The sequence below is a fragment of the Monosiga brevicollis genome, genomic scaffold (assembly GCF_000002865.3).
Source record: "Monosiga brevicollis MX1 MONBRscaffold_3 genomic scaffold, whole genome shotgun sequence".
Lineage (NCBI taxonomy): Eukaryota > Choanoflagellata > Craspedida > Salpingoecidae > Monosiga > Monosiga brevicollis.
Window position 1 is genome coordinate 396,473 of NW_001865040.1, and position 26,887 is coordinate 423,359.

The 26,887-nt window shown below is 53.7% G+C and overlaps 7 protein-coding genes across 7 annotated transcripts; 4 read left to right on the top strand and 3 right to left on the bottom strand.

The window, feature by feature from the left end:
* Window positions 1-4,477: 4,477 nt before the first annotated feature.
* Window positions 4,478-5,213, bottom strand: MONBRDRAFT_14529 (uncharacterized protein; the record flags this gene model as incomplete). Its single annotated transcript, XM_001743240.1, has 2 exons — window positions 4,478-4,618; window positions 5,094-5,213. The coding sequence occupies 2 exons, from the start codon at window positions 5,211-5,213 to the stop codon at window positions 4,478-4,480; spliced, it is 261 nt and encodes an 86-aa protein (XP_001743292.1).
* Window positions 5,214-6,819: 1,606 nt separating this feature from the next.
* On the top strand, window positions 6,820-11,125 carry MONBRDRAFT_17492 (uncharacterized protein). The gene is made up of 22 exons (XM_001742918.1): window positions 6,820-6,979; window positions 7,071-7,228; window positions 7,372-7,493; window positions 7,586-7,654; window positions 7,736-7,837; window positions 7,964-8,050; window positions 8,175-8,269; window positions 8,395-8,572; window positions 8,650-8,714; window positions 8,798-8,902; window positions 9,017-9,089; window positions 9,170-9,218; window positions 9,340-9,428; window positions 9,517-9,666; window positions 9,765-9,842; window positions 9,935-9,980; window positions 10,086-10,137; window positions 10,219-10,306; window positions 10,404-10,481; window positions 10,611-10,749; window positions 10,833-10,909; window positions 10,981-11,125. The coding sequence occupies exons 1-22, from the start codon at window positions 6,900-6,902 to the stop codon at window positions 11,029-11,031; spliced, it is 2,031 nt and encodes a 676-aa protein (XP_001742970.1). The 5' UTR covers window positions 6,820-6,899; the 3' UTR covers window positions 11,032-11,125.
* Window positions 11,126-11,205: 80 nt separating this feature from the next.
* On the top strand, window positions 11,206-12,513 carry MONBRDRAFT_22745 (uncharacterized protein; the record flags this gene model as incomplete). Its single annotated transcript, XM_001742919.1, has 6 exons — window positions 11,206-11,270; window positions 11,371-11,461; window positions 11,621-11,829; window positions 11,930-11,985; window positions 12,054-12,261; window positions 12,414-12,513. 6 exons carry the CDS (start codon window positions 11,206-11,208, stop codon window positions 12,511-12,513), a joined length of 729 nt encoding a protein of 242 aa, XP_001742971.1.
* Window positions 12,514-12,703: 190 nt separating this feature from the next.
* On the bottom strand, window positions 12,704-13,708 carry MONBRDRAFT_5612 (uncharacterized protein; the record flags this gene model as incomplete). Its single annotated transcript, XM_001743241.1, has 1 exon — window positions 12,704-13,708. The coding sequence occupies one exon, from the start codon at window positions 13,706-13,708 to the stop codon at window positions 12,704-12,706; it is 1,005 nt and encodes a 334-aa protein (XP_001743293.1).
* Window positions 13,709-14,324: 616 nt separating this feature from the next.
* On the top strand, window positions 14,325-18,916 carry MONBRDRAFT_35808 (uncharacterized protein; the record flags this gene model as incomplete). Its single annotated transcript, XM_001742920.1, has 7 exons — window positions 14,325-15,077; window positions 15,231-15,356; window positions 15,493-16,230; window positions 16,338-16,459; window positions 16,906-17,554; window positions 17,718-18,044; window positions 18,196-18,916. The coding sequence occupies 7 exons, from the start codon at window positions 14,325-14,327 to the stop codon at window positions 18,793-18,795; spliced, it is 3,315 nt and encodes a 1,104-aa protein (XP_001742972.1). The 3' UTR covers window positions 18,796-18,916.
* A 1,161-nt stretch (window positions 18,917-20,077) lies between these two features.
* On the top strand, window positions 20,078-21,777 carry MONBRDRAFT_14566 (uncharacterized protein; the record flags this gene model as incomplete). The annotated part of the gene is made up of 8 exons (XM_001742921.1): window positions 20,078-20,253; window positions 20,417-20,515; window positions 20,667-20,718; window positions 20,816-20,876; window positions 20,964-21,031; window positions 21,143-21,268; window positions 21,369-21,502; window positions 21,624-21,777. Coding segments are annotated over 8 exons (870 nt in total), but the record flags the coding sequence as incomplete, so codon positions are not given.
* A 225-nt stretch (window positions 21,778-22,002) lies between these two features.
* On the bottom strand, window positions 22,003-26,526 carry MONBRDRAFT_22748 (uncharacterized protein; the record flags this gene model as incomplete). The annotated part of the gene is made up of 16 exons (XM_001743242.1): window positions 22,003-22,381; window positions 22,410-22,463; window positions 22,555-22,646; window positions 22,724-22,897; window positions 23,011-23,127; window positions 23,237-23,417; window positions 23,509-23,612; window positions 23,723-23,797; window positions 23,892-23,958; window positions 24,050-24,580; window positions 24,706-24,993; window positions 25,167-25,226; window positions 25,349-25,462; window positions 25,555-25,610; window positions 25,909-26,015; window positions 26,103-26,526. The coding sequence occupies 16 exons, from the start codon at window positions 26,524-26,526 to the stop codon at window positions 22,003-22,005; spliced, it is 2,823 nt and encodes a 940-aa protein (XP_001743294.1).
* Between the last annotated feature and the right edge of the window lie 361 nt (window positions 26,527-26,887).

Below are 26,887 nucleotides of genomic sequence, written 5' to 3' on the forward strand. Positions count from 1 at the left end.
ACTGCGCCTTCGTCTTGACCCGACACTCGACCAATGCCATGTTCTGTTTTTCGCGCCCAAATTTGCGGCTTGTCTTTGTCCTTTGCTTATCAATGAACGCAGTGCTTCATTTCTGACCCCATCTTATCGCTCACCTACGTCTATTGTCCTTGTTTCAGCCATTCCGGCGAGCTTTCTTTTGAGGAGTTTTGTGTGGCTTTTCGTGGTCTTTTCTTCCGTGTCGATGGACCGCAAGGCATCATTCAGGCGCAATCTCGAGCCGTGGTGGAAGCCTATCAGCATCAACAAGAAGAAATGCAGGTTCTTCAAGAGCTTTACCAACGTGCTAACACGCAGCACGAACGCAAACTGAAAGAGCTGGCGCACCACAGCACTCACGAGATCAACCATCTCCACGAACGCGTGGAGACCCTCGAGGGGGAGCGCGAAAGCTATGTCGAGCGCAACAATGCCTTGAGCACCAAAGCAGCGCAGCTGGAAGACGAGCGCGATCACTTGCTTGCTGAGTGCGAGCGCCTCGAGAACGAGCTACTTCGCTATCAAGATAAGGTGCGTGTTCAAGACTACACTCCTATTGTGATAATGATCTTTTGCACCTCCTTGGCAGCGCACACGGATTCGCGCTGGTGTTCGCCGCCGTGTCTTACTTTTTTTTTTTTTTTTTTTTTTTTTTTTCCCCCTTTATCTACAGAGCGGCTTGAAGCGATCGCAAGGAAATGATGATTTGGAAGCGATGGAGCAGCAGCTCGAGGCGTATCGTCAGGAACTCCTTGCTACCACACAGATGTACACGACAGAGAACGAGGAGCTGATTGAGCAACTTGCAATTGCTGAGCTGCAGCTTGCTGATCATGGCGAAGAGCTGTATCGGTTGACCGAGGGCGACTCTTTCTTTTCTTTGGTTGCCGAAGGTCGTCGCCAAGCCCTCGTGGATTTCAAAAACAGTGCCGCTGCGCAACGTGGCGTTGCTCACAATGAAAAGAGCGATCACAGCAACCGCGATCGCCAAGACGAGGCCGAAGATTTGGAAAAAGAGCGTGCAAGTTTGGCGCGCTTGAGTACCTCTTTTACGGATCGCTCCCAAGAGATGCAGATTGAGAAGGCGGGTCTAGAGGCAACCAACTCGACTCTGCGCTCACGTGTCAAGGAGCTAGAGGATCAACTCGCCTTGTTCCAGGTGGAGACAACCAAGCTTTTCACCTCGCAAGCTGAAAAGTGGCAAGCGCAAGAAGAGGAGCTCAATCGTCGCATCGATGAGCTGACTATCGATGCCACGCAATGGCGTGAGCATTGCGATTCCCACAGCACCGCTGTCCAGGTTTGTTTGATGAATTGCACGTTCAATACAGCTTCAAAAATGCCATGCTCACGCAGTTTTCCTTGTGCAGGCGCGACGAGCCATGCTGGAACTGGAAGGCGTGGAGGCATTGGCCGCCAAAACGGAAAAGTTGCAGCGCCAATTGGCAGAATTGGAGGCGACCAATGAGACATTGCGCGCCAAAATGGCAGAGACCGACCATCAGTCAGACTCGAGTTCAGAAGCAACGATTAGCTCGCTACGAGTGCAACTGGCGCAGCTGCAAGAGGAAAATGATCGTCTCGTGGAGCATGAACGCGCGCAAATCAGCATTCAAGCGTCTCAAAGCAATCACGCTGCTCAAGTTGAAGCGCTGACCAAGGAAAATGCCCAACTCACAGCCGAGATTGACTCACTCAACAAGCGCCTGCTTGAAGCCGACGTTCATGATAAGCGTGAGTTGTGGAAGCAAGTGGACAAGCTGAGTGCCAAGAATGCTGAGCTTGAGGAACAGCTCGAGTCCATGCGTCATACTCTGGGTCAGGCCAATGCAACCACACACCGACTGCAGACCAACCTCAACACGACGCAACGAATGGATGAGGCGCAGGTAGAGACGACTCGCCGCATGAGCCTGCAGGTGCAGCAGCTGCAAACCCAGTCCGAGGAAGCACGTAACACTGTGGCGCAAGTTGAGGCTCGCAATCGTGAGCTTGAAGCTGAGCTAGCAGTTGAACAGCGCGCGACAGAGCACCTGCGGACCGAGCTACGTGGTCAGCAGGCAATTTTAGGTGGATTGATGGCCAAGCAGGCTCTTCAGGCAGCCGAGTTGGAGCTGTCACACCGGCAAGAGATGCTTCGGCGTGAGTCCCAGGAACGAGATATGCATCAACGCCAGGCCGCTGAGCAGGATGAGTTGGCGGCATTGAGAGCGGAGTTGGCCGCGCTACAGGCACAATCCACCAGCGTACAAAGCGGACGATCGGCGGAGCTGGAGCAGATGCGCACCCAAATCAAGTCCCTAAAGGTGCAGCTTGCCACTGAGGAAGACAACCACGCTACAACAGCACGGCAATTGGCCAAATCAAAGGAACAAAACAAGGCTCTGGATCGTACTATTGAGCGCTTGGAGCGCATGGTGGAAGATCTCAAGCTCGAGGTTGAACTTGAGAACGCTAATGCGATTCAACAGATCCAGCAGTCCCAAACGGACAGGATACAAAAGCTTCAAGAGCGACTCTTGGAGCGTGAGGCAGAGGTGGCACGGCTACAGGACGACATGCGCCGTATGAAGCGCGAGTCGGTACACAGCTCGCAAATGTCCATCAGCGGGTCCATCATGTCCGATCCACGTGTGACCGGCACTGAAGGAGATGCGCGTACAATTGCCATCCTGAAGTTGCGTGTGCAACGTTTGGAACAGAAGCTCGAAAGTCGCGAGTTGCAAATTGCTGCCTTGGAGCAGCAAATGCAGATTGCCCGCCATAATCAGTCGAGCCAGAACAACTCGCACGACATGTCGGTTCGCCGACGCCACGAGATTAAGGAACAATTGCGGGAGACGATGCGCATGAACGAGGAACTCAAGGCTGCCTTGGAGCACGAGTATGAGAAGAATGACTTGTTGCGCACTAGCCTCAAGTCTGAGCGAAAGGCCTCCAAACGCTTGCAGCGCCAGCTGAGCCGAGCCTCACGCCGAGGAAACGGCAACGGAGGCACAAATCCAACCTCACCTCAACATCCCGATCAAACCTCTGAGCACAGTCAAGACCGCTCAATGCGTGAGTACGAGGAGGAGCCCCACCGTCGTTCCGCGCATTCAAAGCTTGATGACCCACTGGACGAGGTCACAGAAGAGGGCGCAGATGATACGCCACCCTATTCGGCCAGTCCTCGTCGCTCCCAGTCCTCCTTTGTTATGCCACCCCCTATCGACGCGCTGAGCGAGTCACCGCCGCCCCACAGTCCGCTGCCACTCTCAGATGATCGCGAACATGGATCATGGGGCGATAACTTGCACGACGCCGATCATGACACTGAAAACGGTCCAACAGGCCCAGGCGTCAACTTTCAAATTCCTCCACCACCCTCTCATGATCGCCCTCTGTCCATGAATGGCAAGCAGAAGGAACATCCCAAGTTCTCAGCCATGCTGTAATTTTATTTTTTCTTCAATTCTTTTTGCGGGCACGGGTCAACCGTTGGTGTAGTGGTGGGTGCTTGTTTTTGGATTTTTTTTTTTTTTTTTGAGTTTACTGGTTGCGATGCGTCCAAGTTTGTGCCGTTCGTATCGCGGTCAACTTTTCGTCTATGTCGTGTGGTCTGTGTCCACTGTGTGATCAAGAACAACAGTTGTATTGATTATCAACCATCCGTGCTGATCTTAACGACGACAATAGCCTCAGCATCCAAGCAGCAGATTGGACCAAATCGGTCGGGTGAAAAGGCCGGCATTGGGGACCAAAGACACAACGCACCAACTGCACAATGGTAAAGCTAGGAATTCGTGGAAGGCTCAGTGGCTTTCTTCTCGGTAAAAAAGGGATGTTTGAGCGCCTTTGCAGCGGTGATGCGCTTGCAGGGATCGATGGTCAATAATTGATAGAGCTAACCAAGCATGAGTACGGTGGTCAGGAATGAACGAGAAAAGGGAGTTATCAAAATGTGCGTTGCCATGTGTTCAAAATCCACGGGCATACCAAGTCAAAGGCTGAATCTGGTAAGGTATCCAAATGATGGTGCTTGCGAAGTGCAAGGCATAACCGCTTCAAAGTGGCCGGACTATGTTCAGTTGATGGCACAGTACTTGGGAGGCGGCCCGCAACGAGTTGCTTGCCTGATACATGCAAGGTTTTAAGATGATGTGAGAAAAAGAGTGGTAATGGCAGCGTGGCCAGTCTCACACCGGCTGGTCATGACTGACCGAGTTGACGACAAAGAGCACGGTAGTCATTTATCCCAAAGGTAGCCATTTGCTCTGCCAAGGCATCGGCGTCGTCGGCCGCGGGGAAAAACGGAAGTCTACCACTGTTACCAATCGACACAAAATGTAATTAAGAAGACAGAAGACGACGATGACGATGAGGACCACAAGGATGATGATGATGAAGATGAAGAACAGAAAGTAGAGGAAGAAAGATGACGGATGCGTCAACACCCAATCTTGGGAAAACAGGTGACTTAAAAACGGACCAGTATCACAGACCTGAGCAAAGAGAGAAATATTGTGCCAGCTGCCCACACGTCAATGGCTGTTGAATGGAGTTGAAAACGAAGAAGGACTTCTGGAGGCCGGTAGCCACGCGTGCCAGCGCGGTTGACCTGGTTGCCAGAACGTGAAGTGGAGGAAAAAACGGCAGTGAGCCTGGGCTTGTAATATCAAGGGTCGCTGAACCACCAGGTTGAGGCAGCTAGCAAACTGTAGCTGACATTTGGGGCATCAGCGGCGTCGTGGGCTAGGTATTGATCATCACGAGCCGGAAGAGGCTCACTAAAGGGTGATGTGAAGGGCAGGTGCATGGTGAAGACGAGGATGAGAGAAGAGGTGCTGGGCAACCCGGGTGTGCTATGAGCCGCCAACGTACGAGCGACGACGGTGAATCTTTTTGCGGCGAGCCTTTTCTTTCTGAATGGCCAAAGCCGGGGTAGCAAATGTGGTGGCTGCAGAACATAGGTGAAAACCATGAACGGGTATCGTAAGAAAGGGCAAGAGTCAATATTGTAAGAGCAAGAAGAGAGAAATTGAGAGCAAAGTCAAAGACGGCGCACGAGCGTACGGTGTGTGCTGGGGAGAAACGAATGCAATACTGCAAAACTCACTGTTGTCAACGGTTTGAACCAGACCAAAGTCAATGAGACGAAAGTTGTCGGCATCACGGAATAAAAAGTTCGTGGGCTTGATATCTCGGTGAATCATGTTGCATGCATGCTGACAAGGAAAGAGCGCGTGAGCAGGGCTGCATTTGCGGCAGCGGAGCAGGGAGCAGGGGTTGAATAGCGTACAATTTCGCTGATGACGGTCAGAAGGCTGAACATGTACGCCCGCATGTCTGTCCAAGGCATTTTCTGAACCAATTCCGACTGCAAGTCAAAATCCATTAGGCACAGCACAGCGGCATGTGGTCGCAAGCCATGAAGAGTACACGTAGAGCAATCAGGCAAAGTTGTCAGTCGCCAAAACAGTGCCTCAGCAAAGCACCCAAGAAGTCGAGAGAGCAAAAGGCCGACCGTGATGGGTGTATGCTCAAAGTAAGTAAGACCCAGAATCCAGCGAGTAGATTCACCACTCCCGGCGCGAAGTACGCATTGAATCCGGCCGACATGGTCGTTATTTCTATTGAGAGCCACACGCAGAAGTGAGTAGCGCTTGCAGCTGATGCAGCTTGCTGCGGGGCAAGAGCGTACATACCTCAGAATGTGTAAGCACTTGATCTCTTGGTCAATGCGGCGCGGGGACGTGGTAGGCACGATCACCTTGAGCGCAAGCGGTGGTGCATCTAAACCATGTCGCGATGGAAAGCGGTACAAGACAAGTGAGCCACGCCGCCCTTTGGCTTGGAAAAAACACACCGCCGAAAAGAGGCAGGCAATTGATGGGTCAAGACGGGAGGTAGTACGTTCAAGCCCATACCTTCGTCGAGAAGATGGTGTGCCTTGTAAACAGTCGAGAAGCCACCTGATGGGTTTCAAATCAAATCAGATGGGCGCACAACAAGCCGGTGTCACAGTGTGTGTGTGTGTGTGTGTGTGTGTGTGCGCGCGCGCGTAAGTTAAGAAGGGCTGCCCAAAGGAGTGACGGTTCACAAACCGGATCCGATCAGGTCCTCGATACGAAAAACTCCACGGATTCCTTCGAGTTGCTGCACTTCATCAATCATGTCGGTAATGGAAGCTAAGATGGAGGCAGGTTGCGACAGATGGACAGAGGTAAGATGGGGCCTGCTGCCCGCCTCGGGCTTGTGCTCACATTTTATATACCACATTTTATTTACCTTGGGCAGCAGATGGGCCATGCTTGGTGGCCTCATTTTGCAGCCGCTCACTGTGAGGATCTGCTTTATGCTCTGGTGGCCGGTTGGGGCCTGTACCACTCTCGGCCACTGTGGGCGTGGGCGTTGGCGTGGGCGTGGGCACGCGCTCATCATCGGGGTGAGCCTCCCCCGCCGACCGCTTCATGCTGCCGTGCCCTCTCAACGCGGCTTCACACCCATATTTCCATCCTAGACCAAACTTTTCACTGTCCAAGGGAAGCTCCTCAAGCCCCACGATGCATATACAACACACATGCACCCTGGCAAGCCGTTCCCGCCGCACACGGCCCGAAGACTGCGCCCCTCGCACAAGAGAAACAGAAAAAGCTCATAATATTCTGACATCCAAATGTCAGCATTCAGTGCTTGTCTATTTGTCTGACAATTTGTGTTCTTGCACTCGAACACACACACACACACACACACATAGAACGCTGGAGGTGTTGGTCAGTGTCTTGCATTTGATTTGGGGGGGTCTTGATTGCTCAGGATCGCCGGGCTGAGCGGTTGAGGGTATCGCCACGGGCCTGTGTCAACGGGGTAGCTGGCAGTGAGTGCATTGATCAACGACCATGGAGCTACCGCCACAGTTCACGCAGCTGCTGGAGCGAGACAAGCACCTACGACCGCACAAGCATTTTGTCATTGAACGGTCCGTGTAGACAGCTCGACCTTGCAGAGCTCTGGTTCTCAGAACTGACTCTATGTGGGCATTCACTTCGCTTTTGCTGTCGCACACGTAGATACTCGCGCTTCCGACGCGCACTCAAGTCGCTCAAGGAGCATGAGGGCGGCTTGGCCGAGTTTGCAAAAAGCTACAGACGCTACGGGCTGCACCATGATGGCGGAGCCTTGCGTTTACGAGAATACCTGCCGGGTGCCACAGCCGTCTTTCTTTGCGGTATGTCTGCGCGTACAGCAGGAAAGAGGCAGAGAAGAAAATAGACAGCGAGCGTCTGTAGCCTGTGCTCAGCTAGTAGGACACGTCACTGATTTGAACCTGCACATCCCGCAACCTCTGTTTTACGTGCCCGGACAATGTAGGCGAGTTTAACGACTGGAACACGGAGGAGTATCCCTGCACGCGCGATGCTTTTGGCAACTGGACCTTGGAGCTCCCAGATCAGGACGGCCAGCCCCGCATCAAAGCTGGACAGCGAATCAAGGTCTGAGAACACACACATTTGCGTGATGGCAGGGGTCGTTGAAGCAAAAGGCCCCGGCTACTTTTCTCACCTCAGCATTGGTGACTCCTTAGCTACACGTCAAGACCAAAGACGGCAAAGGCCTGGACCGCATCCCAGCCTGGATCACGCGTGCCGAGCCGGTAGGAATGACCACTGGTTCCTCATGCCATCCATGCAGCTCTTCAGCCCCACGCCTCATCCCACGCTTCCCTTGTATCTAGTCGAGCATGGGCCCTTACTATGAGGGCGTGTATCAGCCCCTTCTCGACTTTCAGTTTAAGCATGCACGCCCCACTCTCAAGAGCGGTCTCAAGATTTACGAGGTGTGACAGCTTGGTTCCTATCGAGCCAAGCCGCCGTGCCCTTTTTGTACTTCCTCACACAGTTTCACATACCGTGCTTGTGGGTCGTGCTCTTGGATACTAATGGTGCCATTTTACCCACCATAGGCACATGTGGGCATTGCCAGCCCCAAGGCTGGCATTGCGTCCTATGACAACTTTACTGACAACGTCTTGCCTCGAATCGCTGCTGCCGTGCGTGCTGTGGCTTCTTGTTGAAACAAACTTAGAGCTAGCTCGCTGAACCTGTCATTCCCTGCTCTCACAACTCGATTACCCGACCCTTTGTGTTCGTGGCCGTGATTGCTCTCGCCCCCAGGGCTACAACGCGATCCAGTTGATGGCTGTGATGGAGCATGCCTACTACGGCAGCTTTGGTTACCAAGTGACTTCCTTTTTTGCGGCTTCAAGCCGGTCGGTGCAACCCAATGCCTTGCTGTCCTGAAGAGCACGTGGCCCAAGCCTGCAGGGTTTGTCCTGGAGGGCCAGGCTGTTGTTCAAGTCGAACTCACACCAAACGCGTGGCTGTCCTGCTGCAGCTACGGGCCATCTGAGGCGCTGTGCCGTCTCGTAGACACAGCCCACGGCTTGGGCATCAAGGTGCTGTTGGACGTGGTGCACAGCCACGCGTCCAAGAATACGGCTGATGGTCTGAATATGTACGATGGAACCGACAGCTGCTACTTTCACGGAGGGCCCCGGGGCCACCACCCTCAGGTTGGTTTGCCCTGCACTGCGTCGTGCAGAGCCTGGTTGTCGAGCTCTCACTGACGTGCCATCGGCATACAACGCAGTGGGATAGCCGCCTCTTCAACTACTCATCTTGGGAGACGCTGCGCTTTCTGCTCTCCAACCTGCGGTACGCTACACTACACAGACCTGCCGTCAAACCTACTGACCTTGATGATGAGCTGAAAGGCCCCTTGCCGTGCAACACCGCAGCTTTTACATTGAGCAGTATGGTTTCGATGGCTTCCGTTTCGATGGCGTCACCTCCATGCTCTACACACACCACGGCCTCGGTCGCGTGTTCAGTAAGTCCCAAACGTTGGTGCGCTCTGAGGCCGGTCTATCACATGGACAGGCTTGTCAGGAAACGACCCTGTCTTCTGCGCTCAGCTGTTGTGTAACGGCTGCTTTGATGCCAATAGCCGGTTACAGCGACTATTTCGATGGAAGCGTCGATGTCGATGCTGGCGTGTACCTGATGCTGGCCAATACGCTGGTCCACACGGTTCGTTCCAACAACACAAGAGCTGGCAACTCTACGAGTGTGCCGCTCCTTTCTTAACCATGATGCCACGCTATCAACAGCTATTATCCGATGGCCTGACAATCGCTGAAGAGGTATCCGGCATGCCTGGTATGTAAATCGCGCGATGAAAGAACCCACCAAGTCCGATCGCGCATGATCCTTAATTTTCATTGATCTTGCCGTGAACTGCTGCCGTTCGTCTCGGTGGTCGAAATGCTATCATTGCCAGCCTTGTGCCGGCCAGAAGCCGAGGGTGGTTATGGCTTTGACTACAAGCTGGGAATGGCGATTCCAGACATGTGGATTAAAATGCTCAAGGTGAGCGTCGTCGGCCACGCCAACGCTGCTCACAAGCGCAGCAGCTTGTTCTTGACCTAACCGCCGTACACGGTGTTTGGCTTCGCAGGAACAAAGCGACGAGGAGTGGGACATGGGCAACATCTGCTTCAACCTCGAGAATCGGCGCTACATGGAGCCGACAATTGCGTACGTGGAGAGCCACGACCAAGCGCTCGTGGGTGACAAGACCGTGGCTTTCTGGCTCATGGACAAGGAGGTTTGTATCGCCTTGTCACATGGCGAGCTACCTGAAGCTTGTTTCCTCTCGTGGACTTGACGTGGAACATCTCGTCGTGCCATACTGTGATGTCATAGATGTACACGCACATGTCCGTGCTGTCAGAGTTGACCACGGTGGTTGACCGCGGCCTAGCCCTTCATAAAATGATTCGCGTATGCCCAACCACGCCCAATGCCCTTGCTCGCCTCGCACCGTTTGAGATGTGGCTTGAGGTCTGATTCGGTGCGGCCTGCTGGATGTGCAGCTCATTACTCACGCGCTCGGAGGCGAAGGCTATCTCAACTTTATCGGTATGTTCACAGCAACACCTATCAGACGCCGAGATGTCCAGTTTGTGAGCTCAGTCGATGAGTCTTTTGCGGTACTGCCATCCGGCGCGTGTGTACTTTTCGCAGGCAACGAGTTTGGACACCCCGAGTGGCTGGACTTTCCGCGCGAAGGCAACGGGTAGGTCGGCAATGAGCACCACCGCGCGTCTGTCCCTGAACATGTTTTTCCGCTAGCTCACTCTGCTCTTGTTTGTGGCAGCGAGAGCTACCAGCACGCGCGCCGACAATGGAATCTAGTCGATGACGAGCTGTTGCGTTACAAGTTTCTCAACAACTTTGACAAAGCGGTATGTAGTACACACTGCATGCGCACCTCTGTCGTGTGCTACACTTGGTTCAGACGTTTATGAACGCCTTGTTCTGTGCCTTGGTTGGTTTGTGTAGATGAATTGCGCTGAAGAAGCACATCACTGGCTCAACTCGGCACCGGCTTTTGTATCTTTGAAACATGAAGCGGACAAGGTTGGGCACTTGCGGCCGTCATACTTGCGTTGCTGCTGCCAGCAAGCCAAGCGACCGCGCTGGCTATATCTCATCCTTTCGTACTATCTGTGTCAAAACATTTTATTGTTCAACTTGGCCATTGCCTAGTTGATTGTTTTCGAGCGCAACGAGGTTGTGTTTGCCTTCAACTTTCATGCTCATAAAAGCTATTCGGATTACCGATTGGGCGTCGGTGCCCCCGGCTCCTACCAGGCAATCCTGTGTACAGATGATGAGACCTTTGGAGGTCGGTTCAAGTCAGCTGTGCATAGATTGTTGCGACGTTGTCTTATGGGTGGTACATGTATGCCTGGGTACCTTGGTTTGCAGGACACCAACGCATTGACGGCGAAACGATTCACTTTACGGAAGGACAACCGTGGCATGAACGCCCCCACAGCATGCTGGTAAGGCCCTCATTTCTACCTTGCCCCAATAAAAATTTCAAAGGCCTGATGTAGCAACAACCATCTGATAGGTGTATTTACCAGCGCGCACGGCCGTGGCGTTTGCCCGCAAGCGCGAGTAGCTCGAATAATTCAATGTCGCCATGTCAAGCACTTTTGTTTGAACACACTACACTGTCATCGCTGCCTGCTAAAAAATTCATCTGACAAAAAGTGACCGTTTAGCAAAAAGGTCTTTGCTTTTTTTTTCTGGGGGAACATCCATCGAGAAAACTCAAAACTCGAACCGAGCAGCCATGGAGGACGAGGATGCGTCGCAACCACCGCAGCACCTGGCTCGCGATCGACTCAAGCGTTTAAAGTGAGTGTGCGAAATTCCATCGCCCAGCCTCTGTCTGTTGCTGCACTGGCGCTGCACCGCAGCTTCATGAATGCTGCCTCATTTGCTCGTGCTGGTTCAGGCAAGCATGGCTAAACGAGGTTAACGCGCCAGAGCTTCTCCCTTTCGAGACCGACGCCGTGCGTTGGCTCCACGATGCCGTGACTGCACAGGTACGTGCGGCTTCCACTCATGCGGCTTCCACTCATTCCAACTGTTTATATTCCAGCTATACTCTCCTTGTTCTCGTCTGGCTCCAAGCAGCCAATTGGCACGTCGCTGCCAGTGTTGACTCGCCACTCTGGATTTGGTGGCACTGCTGCACCACGTAGAACGAGCAAGCTGAGGCCGGGGCCTACCAAGACTTGAACACCAAGTTTGCGTTTGCCATTTATCGCATGGAGATGGATCGGATACGATATCTCTTGTCTTCATACCTACGCGCCCGCTTGCGCAAAATTGAACAACACATCTTCCATCTGGTCCACAACGAAGACCAGCTTCGCCGGTTGTCCCCGCAAGAGCGTGCTTTTGTGAGCAAGTGCGTCATGAAACCTTGCGCGGCTTTTTTTCAGCCCCTGCACGTTCGATTGCATGCGCGCTTGTATTGATGATACTTTCTTTTGCCAACCAACTTGCAGTTATCGTCGGATTTTGCAAAATCACTTGGATCAAGCCTTTTTGCAGCAAATTCCAGGTCCGTCGTGTGCCGCCACCTCATCTCGCTCTTAATTGGTTTCCTGGGATGGTGCCTGGTGCTGTCAGGAGCAGCGAAGCCGTCCTGCAATATGGAATTTTTGCTGACCATGTGGCGCCACGCACATGATGACTTTCATCAACCCTTAACCCTAGAGAACTTCCGTTCACTGAATGATCCACAAATTATTGAGCAGCCCAACCTGGATCGTCATGTGTTTTGCCAATTCGATGCCCCGCTCGACGTGTTGCCGCTCAGCGAGGACCCTGCAGACCGGTCTGTGGTCGATTCGGAAAACGCTTGCTTTTTTTTTTTTTCTTTTTTTTTTTGGTGGTTTTCCCGCGCGGAATTCGCGACATGATGGAGCTAGCTAGGCTAGCCAAAGGCTTGTTGACTACCAACTCATGCATGTGTATAATGCCTCGTAGAGATTTGGTCCTTCGCGATGTTCGACGCGGTGACGTGTATTTGCTGCGCTATCGTGTCGTTCGGGAGCTGCTTCTGGACCAGACAGCTCACTTGGTGTAGGCCTGGTGTGGCAAGTAGCGATGACAGGAGGGTAAATTGTGGCTCAATTAAAAGACTCCGTACTTATTTGTGCTTCTCAGATGCAACCTGCGACTCAAACCGCGAACAAACACCACTTATGGACACTCCAGTGCAACCCCCCGCTGTCAGCACAGTATCGCGTCTACGCCTCTGCCAAGACGCTTTTCTTCTAGACCCCCAAGCGCCGACGCGAGGCAGATGCCACGAGTCGGGATAGCAATTTTGGCGACACGTGGCCTCGCAACGCATACAACCCAAGCTCTACTCCATCGTGATCCATGGCCAGCCATGCCCGCACCAACTCATGCACGGAGCCTTGCTGGCACGTATGATTTGAGCAGCCTTGCTGCCAGCGTCGGACACGAGTTTCGTCGTGGCTGAGAATGAGTTGTAGCACCAGCATAGCTGACCACGATGCTGCGACAAGTGCATGCGGCGGCTCTGTGGGCAGCACCAGCGGTACAGTTGCAACCAAGTCCATCAATAAAGCGCAACTCCAAGGCTCTGGAGCATCCTGCACGCTGGTCAATAATGCAGGTGCTACGCGTTGAGCGCAAGTCGTGAGCTCTTCGCCTGCCACCAGCATCAGAGCAAGCGCTTGCCAGCAGCTCGTGGAGGTGGAGCAGTGTGGCAAAAGCCGCACTGCTTGTGCGGCAGCAAAATTCAACACGTTGGTGAGCGCATTGGTGCCCTCGCTGTCGGCCAGGTCTGCCACGTGTGTGGTCACGTCGTCGACAAGGTCGCCCAACATAGCCAAAGTGTGGGGCGCACGAACACGGTCAGGATAGGTGTTGGCAGGCAAATAAAGGGCAATCGCCAGGGCACCGCGATCAAGGCCGTCCACGGCCTGACCTAGTTCAGCATGACAGCGCAAGGCTTGAAGGAGGGCTTCTTTCTGCGCCCGAAGAAGAGCATCACTCGGCGCCGGTGTGGCGGCAATGGCGTTAAGACAGGCATCAAAATGCTCCAAGGCCTGAACATGCTCCTCTGCCCGAAGGGCTGCTTTGCCAGCGTTGAAGTCTGCCACGATACGACTCTGGGCATTGCCCTTTTTTTTGGGCCCTGGAGTTGAGGAAGGCGAGGCCTTTGGGGTGCCAGCTCGGCTGCTGCGTTGGCTCGGTGTGCCAGAACCGCTTGCCGTCTTGCTACGCCGTGGCGACGTCCGGCTGGCCATCTTAGCGGGCCCTGTTATACGGCACGACGAAGCCGCCGAAGCAAACAAACAGTACCGTCCTCCCTACCCACACATGTGATGATGATCTCCGCCCACTGCCATTTGACAATGAGCAGAGAAGAGAGAGGAAAAAAAAGAGAGAAGAGAGAAGAGAGAGAGAGAGAGAGAGAGAGAGAGAGAGAGAGAGAGAGAGAAGAGAGAAGAGAGATGAAAGAGAGAGAGATAAAGAGCAAGGCACAACTACCACATGTAACAACAGGGAAACAAAAGGAACAAACACCATTAAAAAACCACAACCAACGACAACACTGAAAAACAACAAATAGAACACCAATGAGATGTGCAGTTAGGGGCGTGGGGGCAACTTTACAAGTTGTTGTCAGTGCATGATTGACGATCGAGATCGGGATTCATTCAAGGTTAGTAGTCCTGCTGCACGTTTTGCCCCTGGTCTGCTGATCCCTTGCGTGCCAATGCGGGTGTTGGTGATTGATTCGACACTGGCTTGTTGGATGAGCGGTCACCTGTGGTATTGGCTGTGAAGAGAGGCCCATCATGTCTTCACACCCGGATTCCTCATTATTAGTGCTGGGAGGACGGGGTTCGCACCGCAAGCATGGATGGGGCGATCGAAACGCTGGACCAAGCGGCGGACGCCTGGAACGCGCTTTTAATGTGCGGGGTGGATCCTCGACAACCCTACGAGCCGGTCACACCTTTGGCTGAAATGGATGCTGATGAACTTCAGACCCTCATGAACAATGAGGATGATTATGCTGAGCACCGCAACATTGCGCAAATTCATGCCACTGATGCAGCTTTGCTTGCCATGCTAAACAACGACATTGCCAAATTTTTGCAAGACTTGCTCGCCTTGGCCGAGTCTCGTCTGGTCATTGCCTTGGCGCTCTTACTGCGCGTTTTTGTTTCCACAAAGCTGCATGATCTTGATGCCTTCCGGCCGTACATGGCCATGGCGCTGCCGATCATTGAGCGCGGTCTCAACCTACCTCGAGAAGAACCCAATAGCCTCCCCACCCGCTTGATCGCATGTCAAGTAATGGGACGATGTGCCATTCTTAGTGAACCGATTGCCACCAGCATGCAGTCGCACCTCCGCCAGCTCGCACGTCAGCAGCATACGGAGGATCTCTTTGTAGGAGCTGAACTTTTAATGTGCAGCAACATGTACTTATTGATCACTGACGTGGACGATGCCTACCTCTCCGGCATGATCCGCGAAGTCGTTGCTCCGCTGCTTGAAAATGATTGTTCGCCCATCATGCTGCGAGCCTTTCGGGCTCTGCTCGAACTGGGCTCGCATTACGAGCAGAAGCCACCCGCCAGCTTTACCCGACTTCTCAAGGCGGTAGGTGCGCAAGCACGCGCACACACACACACATCTCATTTTGGGACGAGCAGCTCATCGGTGCTTTTGTTTTTCTGCTCTCTTTTGCTGTACTGTGGTGTGTTGTATTGTATTTTTCTTTCCCAACCCTCGACGGTTTGGCATGCCTCGTAGAAAATGCTACCCGTCTTGACAGACCTCAACAAGATGACCCCAGAGGCCGTTGCTGAACAAGAACCCGCCATGCTCTACCAAGGAATCATTCAACTGGCAGCCAGCGCCATCTCGGCTTTGGGGCAGGTACGAACGCCTAGCAGGCCGTGTACCATATGCTTGGCTAGCAAGGAGGTGAAGACCAAGGCTGCTGGCTTTCATGCATTGCACTTCCCCTGCCGCTCCCTTTCTTCCCTGGGCTTGGGCTTGTACCATTTTGTAGTTGGTCGTGGATCAGTCATCGCTTGGCCGGAAGTATGGTGCCATTATGCTGCCTATAACCTTTACCATTGCCGAAAATGTGGAGCTACCTGATGACATTCGAGCCCAGGCTGTGACGATTATCGACAGCTTCTTGGCAAGCATTCCATCCTGGCTGCTGGAGCATCAGCCGTTGGCCATCAATTGCATTCGCACCATTTGGACCTGCATCAAGATGGATCCGACCCACAGTGAAGCCTCCCAGGGTGATTTGGAAGCTTGGGAGGAAGAGGAGCCCATGACTTCACGTGATGAGGACGACGTTACGCCCGGCGTCATGGCTGAGGGGAGCTTGGACTCGTTTCTTTCCCTCTTTGCTGACCATTTCATGGAGCCCATCTTTCAAATCCTCAGCCAAGCCTTGACCTCTCCAGACTGGATGGAGCGGCGCACCGCTCTCATCGTCCTCTCCATCTTTGCAGAGCATGCCCATGTCGTCCTGAACGAATTTGCTGACACCATGGCAGAACTCTTGCTCGCGCGTGCTCGGGACCCCCATCCTCGTGTGCGCCACGGTGCCTTTCAAGCGCTGGGTCAAATCTCCTCCGATGCTGTAGACACTCGGCTTTTCCAAGTACACAGCAATTCGTTTTTGGAAGCCTGCGTTCAAGCTTTTGAAGCCGATTCCTCTCTGCGCGTGCGATCACATGCCTTGTCCTGTGCCGTCAATATCATGACCAGTAGCACTAATCTGGTCGAGGTACACATCTTTTCCTCTGCTTTCTTCGCTCTTGCTTATTGTTTTGGTGATTGAGGGATCCTCATCGCATCTTGTTCATTTCTCCTGCTTCTTTTGCGGTTCTGCAGGAAGCAGCCTCAGCCAAGTGCAAGGAACTAGCACATCGCATCATTCAGACACTGGTGCCCTCCTTGCCCACATTGCCTTCCTTGCACATGCAAATGGCTGCTTTGTCCGCCATGGCTGCCAGGTATGCTGGTCTCAGCTAGTTTTTGAATGACTTACTCGCACCCTTTGTCCCGCGTAACCTCACGGCATCATTCCGTCTCGGCGGGAATTAGCGCCTATTTCCTGGATGAGGAGAGCGTACGCTATCTGGCAGCCTTACAGCCATTATTGCTGGCAATTTTGCGCCAGCCAGATCTCGAGCCCACCTCGCGCTTTTTCTCCAAGGCCGCAGAATGCTTGGCCACCTTTGCGATGAACCCAGGGGAACAATGTCTGGATGCTGGGCGCCAGCTCTTGACCATTATTATCAGGGCCTGGAACACGCTTCCTCTGGATCAGGAGTGCTCTCACGAAATAGCCGTGGCTGCTGAGGAGTTCTCAAACAGTTCGTGTGACTTGCTCAATTGGACGGCCGGACCATTGTGGTTGTCCTTCTTGGTGTCCTTCTTGTCCTTGCTTCCTTTCTAGGACTCCATTCTCATTGCATGGTTGGTTTGGCTTTGCCTCACGCGCAGACGTGCAAAGCATGCTTCGTCACCATGGCGAACTTACCAACGATTTTGCCGAGGACCTGCTCCGGGCAGGCCTTCAAGCCCTGGCATGCCCAGCACATCACCTCTTTCAAATCGGTGCGGACCAGGTCCTTACGTATGAGGCGTTGCCATATTGTGAGCTTTTGGTCATGGGGTCGATCAATCAAGTGATTGATTACTCTGGCTCGGATGTTGTCAAAGCGGGTGCTCGAATCATTCACGCTGTGCTGGAGGAGCTCCCTCGTGTGCCAAGCGTGCTTTTGGAAGATATATCCCGACTCATCGTGGAGGCCATTTCAAACCTAAATGTACGCATCAATGAAGAGACGGTACAAGTTTTAAACCGGTGCTGCCAAGAAGCCAACCTTCATGGTGAAGCTCATCTCGGTCAAAGCTTGGGGCTTGAAGTTTGTGGGAATACGCTGATCAGCATCCTTGGAGACGACGAGGCAGAGTTTGGTGAGGAGTGGTTGCAAGCCTTTGGGCAGCTTTTCCTGAACCTGGCAAAGTATGCCGCCGAAAACCACGACGTGTTGGAGAAAACCTGTCAAGTGTTGGGACCTCTCATGGGCGCAATTTTTGAAGTGAGCGTCGTACCCGTGGGATTTGCCTGCTTGTTCGATTGCTTTGCGATGTGTCTCGCATCTCCTCTAAACCCGCTATGAATGAGCAACTCGTGACTGCTGCTTGGCCCAAGTCCATACCCTGCAAGCAACACTCATGAACCCGACGGGTACCCTTCTATAGAATATCCAGACCGGCCTTCAACGCATCGCCCGCAACATGGGTCGCAAGAATAACCAAGCGGGTGGTAACAACATGGACGACAACGACGACAACGAGGAGGAGGAGGAGGATGACGACGACGAATGGGAGGATGAGGATGAAGACGAGAATGAGGAAGGAAGTGATAATGAGGACGAGGATGACGATACCAGCATGCCTGACGCCGACGTTATGAGCGTCCTTGCCAACACACTCATTTCGTGCGAAGAGGCGGTCGTCCATCTATGGATCGCTGCTCCTGGAAATGACTACATCCAAGCCTGTGTAGGACAAATCGTCAGCTATTGGGTAAGTCAAGTGGTAGAGTCGGCATTCAAGTTGCCGATCAAGCCAGTCAGGTCTGGCGCTGGGAAGGTGATGCTTGTTGCTCCACTTTATCTCTGCTGCAGCGCTGTCGCTCGACTCTGACGTTTGTGTTTCTCGCTCTTGACCCTACAAGGACGAGAATTCTCCCCTGTGCGAACATGTTTACTTGTGTTTCTTGGCGGACTTGGCGACGCATTACGAGCGGGCTGCGCCCATTTGTCGGGATTTGTTGAAGCAGCGCCAAGCGCATCTTGTGGAAGGCATGAATGGCGACATCAATCTGCGCATTGCTAGTACCTATGCCGCCACACAAGTGGTGACGAACCCCGACTTCCGTGACTCGGTCGAGGCCATTCTGCAGCTTGCACTTCCCATCTTGGAACTCGAGGTGAGACCCGATGACGAAAGCTCACCCATGAACAGCCTGTGTGGCAACACTGTTATGCTGTACGCGGCCTATGGCAAGCTCTTCAAGCCCCTTGATGACTGGTTGCCTCGCGTCTCTCGCAACCTTCATCTGGTTACGGAGGAGGAAGAGGCCGGCAAACTTGCGTTATTGCTCGCGCCCATCATCACCGATGCCCGAGCCGACGGTGCACCGCTGGCCCAAGAGGCCCAAATTGTGGAGGCCTTGTCTGAAATGGTCCAGCGAGTTGCAAAGAAGAGTGATCCACTCAAGCAAGCAGCCATTTTTACACAGGGGCTCTCAGCCGTGGCCATGCTGCAAGATTAAGCTTGGCAACCTCCTGCCACCCGCCGCTACCGACCCAATTTCATAGAATAGCTGGGTCTTCAATAGATGATATGTCAAGCCTGCTTCTTCTTGAGGCATCTCCAAATCAATTCTTGTGGTGCATCTCGACCGCCGAACATGTTCTGAGCGAGACAAATCTTACCCACAAACAAATTATCCGATTCTCATGTTCAACACAAAGAACAACAAAAAGAACACACACACACACACACACACACACACACACACACACACACACACACACACACACACACACACACACACACGTGGATCTCTTTGACTATTTTGATCTTTGGCTTGACACGACGCTGCACAATGGTCAAGTCCAAGAAGGCTCGCGCCAAGGGCAAGAAGCGGGCGGCTGCCGTGGCTTTGGCCAATGCGGAGCGTGAGGCTGCGCGAGCGGCTGGCCTTGCTCCGCCAGCCCGCGATCGCCGCCAAAGTGACGGTACCGTAGCGCCCAAACGACCCAAACGGAAGGATGCTGCTGCCAAGCCCCAAAGTGGCGGAGCCCCCAAGCAGAAGGAGGCTACACCCGCCAAGCAGGACCCCTTGCTAGTAGAGAGCAGTGATGAGGAGGAGCCGGCAGCAGGGCCATCGACAACCACAGATGAGGTGCCATCCTCGAGCGTACCTCGGCTGCCATCCTTCAGTGTGCTTGCCACCGAGGCCGGGGCTTCCGAATCCGATTCATCGGATTCTGACGTCGAAAGTGAGGCTAGCGAAGTCGAAGCGGATAAACATAGCAAACCCATCAGCGACCAGGCATCTGTTTCATCCGACGGCAGCGAGGACGACGACGCCGAAGCGATGAACATGGACGATGACCACGACGATGACAGCGACAACGACGACGGCAGCGACAACATCAACGAGAACATCACTGACACCGCTGATGGTGGCCATACTGAGGCATTGTCTGGTAGCGACGACGATGGTGAAACCCACTACCAGACCCCTACGAGTCAACACGAAGATAAGCTAGGTTTGCCCACCAAGCGCTCCGGTTTCGTGCCCGCCTGGCTTCAGAGCCCATCGTCATCAACCAAGGAAGGACAGCTTAAACCCCAGAGTGGAGTAGCCGCTGATACCGACGGTGTTGATCCCGAGCCATCGAAGGCCGCATCAAACTCTCCTGGAAGTAGGTTTTCTTGTCTTGAACATCAATGACAGCCCCCGTACCCAGGTTGCTGACGTGTCGTCTGCCTTCGTGGTCTCCTGTTTGGCTCATCCTGCAGGTCCGCAGCCAGCACCCAATGCCACCGTATCCCTGGCCATTCCTGGCTCGCTTGTGGCAAATGCACAATCAGCAGAGCTACGTGCTTACCTGGTTGGCCAGATTGCTCGTGCGGCGGTGATCTTCCGAGCCGATGAGATTGTCATCTTCAAGGATAAGTGCACGCAGCCCGGCTTGGCACGAGGCACCACACAGGGTCAGTCCCGCGCCGTGCCGCCATGCTCCAAGGGAACGCTCACTGCTTGCATGCCTCTTTAATTCACTGGCACGTTTTTTCTGCGCCTTGCTCTCAGGTGTTCCTTTGCAGCAGGGCCAATCAACACCAGCATCGGACAAGCCAGACCAACGCGCACGCCACCACAGCTCCAAGACTATGAAAGAACCTGAATTGTTTATGGCGCGAGTCCTTGAATATCTCGACTGCCCACAATATCTTCGCAAACATCTCTTTCCTATTCATCGGTGGGTCTATGCAATCACGCCGAATCCGGCCCTGGTCTAGTGGTGTTTTGGTGGTGTTGGCAGGTCGCAGTGGATTCTCCACCCTGGAGCGCTGGCATGGCCTACTGCTTTTCTGTACGCCCTCTCCTTCATTGGTTTCTCCTCTGGATAGAGATCTCAAGTTTGCTGGTTTGCTGCCACCTTTGGATGCACCCCACCATACGGTACCAATTCTGCTGGCAATGCTCATTCAGATGAACCTTAATGGCCCCACGACCTTGCTATACTCATTGCCCGCTGTGGCCATGCGATCGTCTGCAGCGAAGTTCTGACATCAGCGTCTTTCGCGAAGGCGTCACCCTCGAGGAGCGGCCACGCAAAGGTCCAGTCGTCGCTGCCATGTCTGCCAAGGACGTGTGCGTGTGTGCATAGAAAATTTATCATTCACTGGCCCTGATGACGTTCTTAGGCACCGGCACTCTGGTCGAAGTTGGTTTGCGTAAAGCGGCCATCATCAGCAAAGTGCTTCCCCCGAAGGTTTGTTGTCTGATAGTTACCAAAGCTGCAGACCAAGCCATGTATCCCACGAGAGAGATGACGGCTGTGCCTTCTTCGTTGCTGGGCTCTTACAACTTTCTTTTGGCACAGATGCGCGTGACTATCAAGCTGAATGAGGCGCAATTGCACAAACAAAAGCTCAAAACGCTGTATCGAGGCGAGGCTGTGGCACCAACCGAGCCTCGCCAAGCCATGGATCTCTACTGGGGCTACCAGGTACCTGCCATAGCCCCTTTTGCCGTTTGGTCCGTCTCATCCTTTCACCCAAGGCCCTCATTCGCACAGCACTCGCGTCTCTGGCACCATGACTTGGCAGGTCCGCTTAGCCGAAGACATTGAGCAAGTGTTCAAGCAGAGCCCCTATCCTGGAGGCTATGACCTGACAATTGGCATCTCTGACAAGGGGTCGCCTCTCAACAAGCTTCATCTGCACAAACACGCCGCTTACAAGTATGCCACGTTCAACCGCTCTATACCATCACATTTTTGTGGCCGTAGCTATCCACCTCCGCCCATGCATCCCATGCATGAGCATTGATGGCTCTGATTCTGATCCCATCCCTTGAAATAGTCATCTGCTTGTCGTGTTTGGCGGAACGGTAAGCTTGGAGGCCATTGTAGCGGCTGACTCTGAGCTCGAAGCCCGAGACCCCACCGAGCTGTTTGACGCCTACCTCAACCCGCTGTCGGGCCATGGTTCTCGATCGCTGCGCACTGAGGTATGAAGAGGCAGGCATTCAAGAGGCCATCATCTGCCCTCAATTCAAGCTCAGCTTGGCTGTAACCCATGATTCAAAATCGTGCAAGAATATCATGACTAACATTTGCATTTTCATCTGCCTGTTTCGGCAGGAGACCATGCTCATCACCATGGCCCAGTTGCATCACCTCCTGCCCCGTGGATCTGCACCAGATGCTTCATGATGACATCCTTGTTGTGCAACAACTCGTCAGCCCTCATTGGCCAACTCAGCCATCAGCTGTTTCATGCGCGCAAGTTTCAGGTCGGCGTTGCGCTGAGCGCGATCCCGCTCCGCCTGAAGTGCTGTCAGCTCTTGCTGCAGAGACGTCAAGCTGCGTTCTGCCTCTTGCAGTTCGGTGCCAGCATCTTGCAGCGCTGCGTTGAGTTGCTCCTGTTTCAATCGACTCTGTCGAAGTTGATCCATCAAACTGGTTTTGACCTCGGCATGCTCTGTCCGCTCAGCGTCAAGGACACGTTGCAGCTCCGTAATGTCGTTGTTGAGATTGGCCAACTGCGTCTCGTGCTCCTGTCCAGTCACGAAGTAAAACGGTCGATTGTAAATACTAATGCAGACGCACTTGGGATAACTAGAAAAAAAATAAGTTTTGAACCAACCTGGTGCATGCTGCCAACTCGATGTTCCAAGGTCTCGAGTTGAGTGCTGGTGTCCTGCCATAGATTTCTGCGACGAGTGAGGGTGAGAAGGTGGTCAAGACAGTTGGTCGGCAAGACACGCTGCTGGCATGAAGAGGACACGAACCGAAGTCGCTCATTGTCAAGCAACGCCAAGTCATATTCCTTCTTGAGGTCGCTAAAGGCAGCTTTGAGGTCGCTTTTCTTCGCTTGCGCCGTCTGTTCAGCCACGACACCGGACACAAGTTAAAGGTGCCGAACGTCTCGAGGAAGGCAGAGGCGAGCGCGCGACGCACCTGCAATTCACCATTGATGGTTTCATACATGTCGCGTTCCTTGCTCAAGCGATCTTTCCACTCTGCTTCTTGTTCCTTGAGGTCATCTCGCAAGCGATCAATTACTCGCTCCTTCTCAGCGACGGCCACGCGAAGATTCTTGATGGTCTCAGACTGATCCTCCGCCACCTTGGTCTAAGCACCATCAAATGCCCATTCAACATAAAGCAAAGTGAGAAGTGCGGTCAGCACAATTTGGTATGGCGCCGTCTGCACGTAAACACTGGTAACAGTAGGTAGCAGCACACCTTGATGCGTAGCGCCTCATCCAAACGTCCTCGCTCGGCCTTGATAGCTTCGGCAGCATCGAGAGCAGCTTGAAGCTGGCTTTCCAGCTTGCCGCGGTTGGCAGACAAGGATGCACCCTACAAAGACGGACATGAGCCTGGTCTGAGCCGTGCTCAAAGGCTTGGCGCAGCAAACAAGCACAAGAACGACGCCGTCACAGCAGTCTCAAATGTCATCATAATCTACCTGCTCGGCCAACTCCTTGCTCCATAGATTGCGCTCTTCGCGCAAGCCATGAATGATACTCTCCTGCGCAGTGAGTTTGGTCTGAAGCTGGCGAGCTTGTCGAGCGAGCTCGTCGGCTTTGCCGACCGCTACAGCTTCGACTTCGCGGTGGCGTTGCATTTCCTGAGTGCAGCGACCGAGCCTACAACAGAAATGCGAGTCCCCCAAATATTAGTTATACGGAGTCTCGCCACTGAGCCTCTCAACCGAACACGGGTTGTGGGCCTACGCACGATTGCGTGGCCTCATCAAGGTCATGCTGCTGCTGGTGCAGCTTTGCGCGCTGTTCCTCCACAAGACGAGTAAGCTGCATGGTCACATCTGCGGCCTCGTCAACCTAAGACGAGAGCAGAACAGAGCATTAGCTGGTTGCCAACGAGCAGTGCTGCAGTTGGAATTGCACTCGTCAGTTAGCTGCACCAACACAGGGACAGAGCAGGCCCTCACCTTGGCTTGATATACGCTGAGCTCTGATTGCAGTTGATGAGCTCTGTGCATCTCGTCGCGATACGCCGTTTCAAGCTGTGCCAAACGTTGAAGAGGAAGGTGTACGTTTAGCATCAGTTGCAACATGCAACTCAGGCAGCCAGCTCAAGCATGGCATGACCCGCCCCACCTCATGATGACGGCTGCCCTCATATTGCAAAGCAGCTTGAAATTCCTGTTCCAATTGCCGGTAGCGCCTGCGTGGCCACCCGTGAATCCCCAATGAAAATGCCTCGGGCAACATCCAATGCTTAATAAAATCAACAGCATTGAAGCAATAAAACGTACTCCTTTTCAAAGTCCACGCGTTCACGCCATTGTCGCTCAAGTCCTAATTCACGATCCCGCGCGTCCGCCTCAATGCGCTGCAGCTTGAGCTCGACCTCTGGTCCGTCCAAGCGCACAAGATTCTCCTTGTTGGTCCGGTTGGCGGTTTCCTTTTCGGCAAGAAGTTCTTGCAACTGAGACACTTGACGCCGTGCAGCGCGCTCAGCGCGTTTGCAGCGGTCTGCTTCTTGAACAGCAGCACTCAACTCGATTTCAAGGCCTTTTATGCGATCCACCTGGCTCATCTTTAGCTCTTGCATTTCTTCTTTCACAGCCAAGAGCTTCTCGGACATTGTGTGCCGTGCCGCAGCCTCCTCTCGTTGTTGGCGTTGCTGGCTCTCCAACTGCAAAAGCAACTTCTCCACGCGATCCTCGCCACGATGGCACTGATCGCGCAATTGAGACCGTGCCGCTGTCAGCTCATCAATGCGTAAACTGGCGGCCGTGAGACTCTGCTCGAGTCGCTTGATGGTTGCCACGGCCTGGGCATGCCTGAAACGGAAACAGCCATTCAAAGTGAGAGGTGAAGTCCAGTCACTTGTGCCGCCAAATCCAGCCTGTGCAATAAACCTTGAGAGATGACTTTCTAAGCAAGCTCTAATCACCCAGGATCTCACCGTGAGTGCGTGCTGGAGCTACGGTGTTGTTCGTGCTGGAGTTGAGCTTTGATGTCTTGCATGGCCGTCTCGGCATCATGACGTCGTTGTCGCTCCGCTGCCAACTCTTTACCCAGGAGTTGCTCCACCGAATCGTGTGCTGCTCGTAACCGCCAAAACTCACCCTTTGTTACCGGCGCTGCTGCGTTGGGTGTGGGCAGCAGGGTGGGCGAACGGGAGAGCAGAACTGGTGGCGAGGTTGTTTGGTCGTCCGAGGCATTGCCTTCGTCATCCCGCTCTAAACCAGGGCTGTGATTCGGAGAAACAGATGAATGCATTGATCCCGTCACTTCGGAAGGGACCGCTGTATGCATGGAACCATTGGTTGAGGTGGTATCATCAGAGTCTACACCCTCCTCTGCGAGGCTGGGCCACGGCTCCCAGCCAGCAGATGCACTCGCACGAGACGTGGGAGCCCGCACCGGAATGCGGGAAGGGACGTCAGGAGGCAGGGCAGCTGATGGTGCTGACGCTTGCGCGTTCTGAGGTAAGCCCGAGGCCACTGGCGGCGCAGGTCGCAGGCGCACGCTGGCCAGTAATGCATCAATCTCTGACTCCAAGCGGTGAAAAACTCCTATCGTGGGCGAGATAGGCAACGCCTGACCGCGTTACTGGCTGTTCTGCATCCAACGTGGCCGTAAAGTTAGCACGCATTCCCCCACAGGCAAAACGCACCTGCTTGACTGTGGGCAGCGGGTGTCTGTAAAGCTTGTCTCGCCTAGAGTTGCCACACACGACAGAAAATGAACAAGAGTGTCACGAGGTGGGATGAGGGGTATGAGCGTAAGGGCGAGGAACCTGAATGTCTACCTTTGCAAGCGGGTCGCGCTGAAAATTGGGCTGCCCATCTCGGGCGTGGCTATGATCTAGAGGTGCGGCAGGGGCCCTGTCCGGAGAGGAGGACTGGGACGATGCCGCCGAGGCCGATGCGGAAGAGGCCATGGCTACGTTTTGTAAATGTGGCCAGGACTCGGATGATGGGGAGTGCACACGAGTACGAGGATCGGCTGAAGAGGCTGTCAAAGTATGTACACGATCAGGCTCGTGCGGTGGCATTGTCGCGGGTGCTGGGTGGGCAACACGGGCGTGGGCTGACAGATGCTGCCGTTTTGAGAGCAAAGGTTCACCATCCAAGTACTGCAGGTGTGGCAGCAAGCTTTGAACGGTACTGGCGTAGTTGAGCTGATCACAGACGGTGTTGCCATGAGTTTGCAGCTGCAGCTGACGATCGGGGCGGTCGCGAAGACGCAGTTTCCGAAGCGCGATCAAACCTGAGCCGGAGCAAAAGAGGCACAAGGCGTGAGTTACATTCGCTCAGCCTCGGCCTGTGTTTCAGCAAAACGCAAAGGACTGCGTACCAGCCAGCCAGCCAAGGTCGGCCAAGGGTTGAATGTGATTGTTGTGAAGGCACAGAGAGCTCAGCTCCGGGCAAGCAGCGCCTGCACTGGCGAGGCTATGCAGGGAGCGAAGAGCGTTGTAGCTGGCGTTGAGCTGCCGCAAGCGGGGAAGGCGCTCCACTCCAGCAAGAGATCGCAGCTGATTGTGAGCAAGGTTCAAGTCGACCACGTTTGGGAGGTGTGCAATGCCTTGCAAGGAGCGCAGACGGTTGTGGCGCAGGTCGAGAGTCGTCACGTGCTGTAGCGTGAGCTCAAGGCTAGACAGGTCCACCAGCAGGTTGTTGCTGAGTCGCAACTCGCGTGTGGGAATGCTATCAACTAACGCGTCCAAATCGGGCACGCCCTGCAAGCTGCGAAGTTGGCGCCCTGAAAGGTCAGCGCTCATCACCACTCCTTTGCCTAAACAGCAAGGCGCGCCGCCCCCCTGCAGATCAGAGGATGGCTGCGGGCAGCACCGCGACCCTTGTAGCGACCAGCACTTCTTTTCAAACTGAATCTCTAAAAATTTCACATCTCATCAAATAAAAATTTGAGCGCAATTAGAGAGTGTAAACAAGTTACACTTTAACAACTCCACTTGGTGATTTTATTGGATTCTTTTTTTTTTTTTTTTTTTTTTTTTTTTGTGTGTAATTTGGGCAGATCAGGTTTGCTTTTGCGCCCGCCTGATGGTGATACATGTACTTGCTCGACTTGCAACATCAAGGCACTTTCTGTTTGGACTATCTTTCTCCCCCCCCCCCCCC

Bases quoted from the DNA above. Each gene is read 5' to 3' on its own strand.
- MONBRDRAFT_17492 (XM_001742918.1), top strand. From the start codon at position 6,900: ATGGAGCTACCGCCACAGTTCACGCAGCTGCTGGAGCGAGACAAGCAC. The intron at 8,270-8,394 runs GTCGGTGCAACC...GTCCTGCTGCAG, and splicing joins TTTTTTGCGGCTTCAAGCCG to CTACGGGCCATCTGAGGCGC. The intron at 8,573-8,649 runs GTTGGTTTGCCC...CATACAACGCAG, and splicing joins CCCGGGGCCACCACCCTCAG to TGGGATAGCCGCCTCTTCAA.